A 4,644-nucleotide genomic window follows, 5' to 3' on the forward strand; every position below is an offset into this window, starting at 1 on the left:
AAAGTTCAGAAGTTTTCCCAATGCTTCCTTAAGCGGCCGGCGCGCGAGAGCCTGAAAAAAAGGTGACGCGGGCCCGGGAAGGCGGCCGGCGCGGCCCCCCGCCCCGGGTATTTGGCCGCCTGCGCCGGCGGCTCGGGACAGTCTCCTGCCAGGCGCGGGCGGCGCGGCGAGCAGCGCGCCTGCCCGGTTTCCACTTGTGGCTCGTCCCCCGGTCCGCGCCTGGAAGTTGCTCGGCCGGCGGCTCCAAGGCCGGGCGCCGCGTCCCGGGCCGGCCCTCGCCCCCAGCGCGCAGCGACCCGCCTTCGCGACCGACGCGGGAGCCGCGGTGGCCCGGAGGCGCCCCAGGAGCCGGGGCGAGCGCGGGAGAGGCCGGGGAGCAGGCGGCGGCCCGGCACCCGCGCGGCGGGGCCCGGACTCGGACTGGGCGGCCGGCGCGAGGGTGGGGGGCGGCGGGCGGCGCGGGCCGGCGGCGGCGGCGAGCCGGGGCCATGCAGGCGCGCTACTCCGTGTCCAGCCCCAACTCCCTGGGAGTGGTGCCCTACCTCGGCGGCGAGCAGAGCTACTACCGCGCGGCGGCCGCGGCGGCCGGGGGCGGCTACACCGCCATGCCCGCCCCGATGAGCGTGTACTCGCACCCCGCGCACGCCGAGCAGTACCCGGGCGGCATGGCGCGCGCCTACGGGCCCTACACGCCGCAGCCCCAGCCCAAGGACATGGTCAAGCCGCCCTACAGCTACATCGCGCTCATCACCATGGCCATCCAGAACGCGCCCGACAAGAAGATCACCCTCAACGGCATCTACCAGTTCATCATGGACCGCTTCCCCTTCTACCGGGACAATAAGCAGGGCTGGCAGAACAGCATCCGCCACAACCTCTCGCTCAACGAGTGCTTCGTCAAGGTGCCCCGCGACGACAAGAAGCCGGGCAAGGGCAGCTACTGGACGCTGGACCCGGACTCGTACAACATGTTCGAGAACGGCAGCTTCCTGCGCCGGCGCCGGCGCTTCAAGAAGAAGGACGCGGTGAAGGACAAGGAGGAGAAGGACCGGCTGCACCTCAAGGAGCCCGCGCCGCCCGCGCCGCCGCCGCCCGGCCGCCCGCCCGCGTCCGCGCCGTCCGAGCCGGCCGAGGGCGCGGCGTCCGGCCCGCCGCCGCCGCCCGTGCGCATCCAGGACATCAAGACCGAGAACGGTACGTGCCCCTCGCCGCCCCAGCCCCTGTCCCCCGCCGCCGCCCTGGGCAGCGGCGCCGGGGGCTCCGCGGTGCCCAAAATCGAGAGCCCCGACAGCAGCAGCAGCAGCCTGTCGAGCGGGAGCAGCCCCCCGGGCAGCCTGCCGTCCGCGCGGCCGCTGAGCCTGGACGGCGCGGACTCCGCGCCGCCCGCGCCCCCGCCCGCGCCGCCCGCGCCCCCGCCGCACCACAGCCAGGGCTTCAGCGTGGACAACATCATGACGTCGCTGCGGGGGTCGCCCCAGGGCGCGGCCGCCGAGCTGGGCTCCGGCCTCCTGGCCTCGGCCGCCGCCGGGGCGTCGCGCGCGGGCATCGCACCCCCGCTGGCGCTGGGCGCCTACTCGCCCGGCCAGAGCTCCCTCTACAGCTCCCCCTGCAGCCAGAGCTCCAGCGCCGGCAGCTCCGCGGGCGCCGGCGGCGGCGCGGGCGCCGGCGGGGGCGCGGGGGGCGCGGGGACCTACCACTGCAACCTGCAGGCCATGAGCCTCTACGCGGCCGGGGAGCGCGGCGGCCACTTGCAGGGCGCGCCCGGGGGCGCCGGCGGCTCGGCCGTGGACGACCCCCTGCCCGACTACTCGCTGCCCCCGGTCACCAGCAGCAGCTCCTCGTCCCTGAGTCACGGCGGCGGCGGCCAGGAGGCCGGCCACCACCCCGCGGCCCACCAGGGCCGCCTCACCTCGTGGTACCTGAACCAGGCGGGCGGAGACCTGGGCCACTTGGCCAGCGCGGCGGCGGCCGCCGCCGCGGGCTACCCCGGCCAGCAGCAGAACTTCCACTCGGTGCGGGAGATGTTCGAGTCGCAGAGGATCGGCTTGAACAACTCGCCGGTGAACGGGAACAGTAGCTGTCAGATGGCCTTCCCCTCCAGCCAGCCCCTGTACCGCACCTCCGGGGCCTTCGTCTACGACTGCAGCAAGTTTTGACACCCCCGCCCCCACCCCTCGACGCCGAACTGATTCGAACCCCAGAGCAGGAACAGCCCAAAGAACCGTCCGTGTAAAATCGAAACCAAAAAAAAAAAAAATTATATATATATCTCTATATATATATAGATCTCTCCAGTTTTTAAAATTTGAAAACCAGTCACCAAACCAGCGGACACGACCCCTCCAAAAGCTCAACTCACCAGCACAAAGAAAACTATTTTTCTTAAAAGAGTCATGCAGAGCCACCTCCACTTTGCCTTCTCTAGATAAACAAAACTGTAAACTATTTTGTACAGAAACGGCAAAGTCACGGTTTGTTAAAGGACAGTGTTACTCCAGATAACACGTAAGTTTCTTCTTGCTTTTCAGAGATCACGCTCCCCCCTCTCTCCTCTCAGCTCCCCCTTTCCCTCGCCTGCCTTCACCCCTCACCTGTAAGATATTATTTTATCCTATGTCGAAAGGAAGGGGGAAAGCCCCCCCCCTATATGAAAATCGCTTTCTTTTTATTCATGGACTTGTTTTAAAATGTAAATTGCAACATAGTAATTTATTTTTAATTTGTAGTTGGATGTCGTGGACCAAACGCCAGAAAGTGTTTCCAAAACCTGACGTTAAATTGCCTGAAACTTTAAATTGTGCCTTTTTTTCATTATAAAAAGGGAAACTGTATTAATCTTTCTCTATCTTTTCTTTCTTTTGTTGGACATATTCATTGTTTGTTTATTAATAAATTACCATTCATTTTGAATGAGACCTTATGTCTGGATACTTTCATACAAGCTTCTCATCAGGAAAGATTTCAGAGATGGAAACGCTAGAAATGACCTATTCGAAATCTCTGAATAACGAGAAACCCTCTGACTATTCCTTGTCAAATTTCATCTAAAAGCCTCTTTTTGTTTAGATTTTTTTTTTTCCTGCTGCATCTTCTGCAATTTGTACTATATAGTCAGCTTGCTTTGTGGCTAGTAAAACGATATTTTCCTAAACAGATCCGAGTTGGCATATAAACCAAGACGTTTTCTCGGTTATGACAGAACATGATTTGGAATTTTTTTAAGCCGGTGAATCGGCAGCAATTCCTGTGTGTAAAAGTCCGATGTGCCTTCAGACATAGACAAATGAATATTTGGCTTTTATTATAACACATAAAAAAATTGCGATGTGTACTCTACATCCAAATACTGGGTAAGCCAGTAAGCCAAATACTGGGTAGATTTTTTCCCTATTAATTTCACTCTGTAAGAGGGAAAATAAACCAGTTTTAAAATGTATGTATATAACTCACCCACATTTACAGTCCTTCGTGGGTTAACTAGAAGGATTGATTTTTTTTTAAAAAAAAAAATATACTGAGGGTTGGAAAGGGATATTTAATCTTTGGGAAACTATTTTAGGAGATATGTTTGTAGAGCAATTATTTTTTGAAAAAGATGAAAGCAATAACAAGAAGGAAGGAGAGACGCAGAACATTGTAGTCCAGGGTGGTTTCTTTTCAATCCAATTTTTCTTGTTAATTTACAGTTAAACCTAGGGGGCAATCCGGATTGGCCCTCCCCCTTTGTAAATAACCCAGGAAATGTAATAAATTCATTATCTTAGGGTGATCTGCCCTGTCAATCAGACTTTGGGGAGATGGCGATTTGATTACAGACATTCTGGGCCTTTGTTTGTTTTCGAGATAATACAGTTTCCTGCTATCTGCTGCTCCTATCTAGAAGCAACACTTAGCAGTAATTGCTGGTGGTTGTTTTCAGAATTTGATCATTGTTAAAGGATTGCTGCAAATAAATACACTCTAATTTCAGTCAAAAAACTGCTTTACGTGGCCTCTGTTTGCTGGGTCTCCTCCCTCAGAGTCGCACCCTCTTAGCCAGGAAAGGTGGGCTGGGCGCAGGCCTCCGGGGCCTCTCCAAGCCCGGCCGGCCCGGGGCGAGCCGAGGGCCGCCTCCCCAGCTCTGCTCCGGGGCTGACCCGGCCCTGGGTCCCGGGGCTGCCTCGAGCTTCCAGGCGCACCCCTTTGGGGCGGGGAGGGGGTGAGAAGTCACGCACTTCGCCAGCGTTTGCGAGTCCTCCCGCGGCCGGGAGCCGAGCGCGCGCTGGGGGGTGCGCACAAAGGGTCGGGCGGCCGGAGCGGGGCTGCTGCGGCCTGGAGGGGAAGCGGCAGCAGGTGACCCTCGGCCCAGGCCCTTCCGACCGGCCCTGGACGGACGGGGCAGGGCGGGCGGCGGGAGAGCGCACCCTTCTCGATCTGCCGGCTTCAACTTTTTGGAAGCGGGGCGGGGCAGGGTGGGTGGCGGTGGCGAGCGCAGATGCGGGGCCCGCCTCGTCCCGGCCAGCCGGGGCGTCGCTGGGCGGCCCCGGCCCTGCCGAGTCGCGCCTGTCCGGGACGCCGACCCCGGGACGCGGCTCGGGACCGGGAAGGCTCTTCAGCTAATTAGCTGTAATTACCCGCCGCGGCCCGGCCGGCTTCTGTTTGTGT

General features: G+C 60.0%; 1 protein-coding gene across 1 annotated transcript; it reads left to right on the forward strand.

Annotated features, from left to right (window-relative positions):
- The first annotated feature begins 488 nt into the window (after positions 1–488).
- On the forward strand, positions 489–3,987 carry FOXC1 (forkhead box C1). The gene has a single exon (XM_037520765.2). It carries the CDS (start codon positions 489–491, stop codon positions 2,154–2,156), a length of 1,668 nt encoding a protein of 555 aa, XP_037376662.1. The 3' UTR covers positions 2,157–3,987.
- Positions 3,988–4,644: the final 657 nt, after the last annotated feature.

Source organism: Talpa occidentalis, unplaced genomic scaffold, assembly GCF_014898055.3.
Source record: "Talpa occidentalis isolate TD23 unplaced genomic scaffold, MPIMG_talOcc4v2.1 talOcc4.2, whole genome shotgun sequence".
Taxonomy (NCBI): domain Eukaryota; kingdom Metazoa; phylum Chordata; class Mammalia; order Eulipotyphla; family Talpidae; genus Talpa; species Talpa occidentalis.

Excerpts from the sequence above, each read along its gene's own strand:
- FOXC1 (XM_037520765.2), top strand. The coding sequence starts at position 489 with ATGCAGGCGCGCTACTCCGTGTCCAGCCCCAACTCCCTGGGAGTGGTG.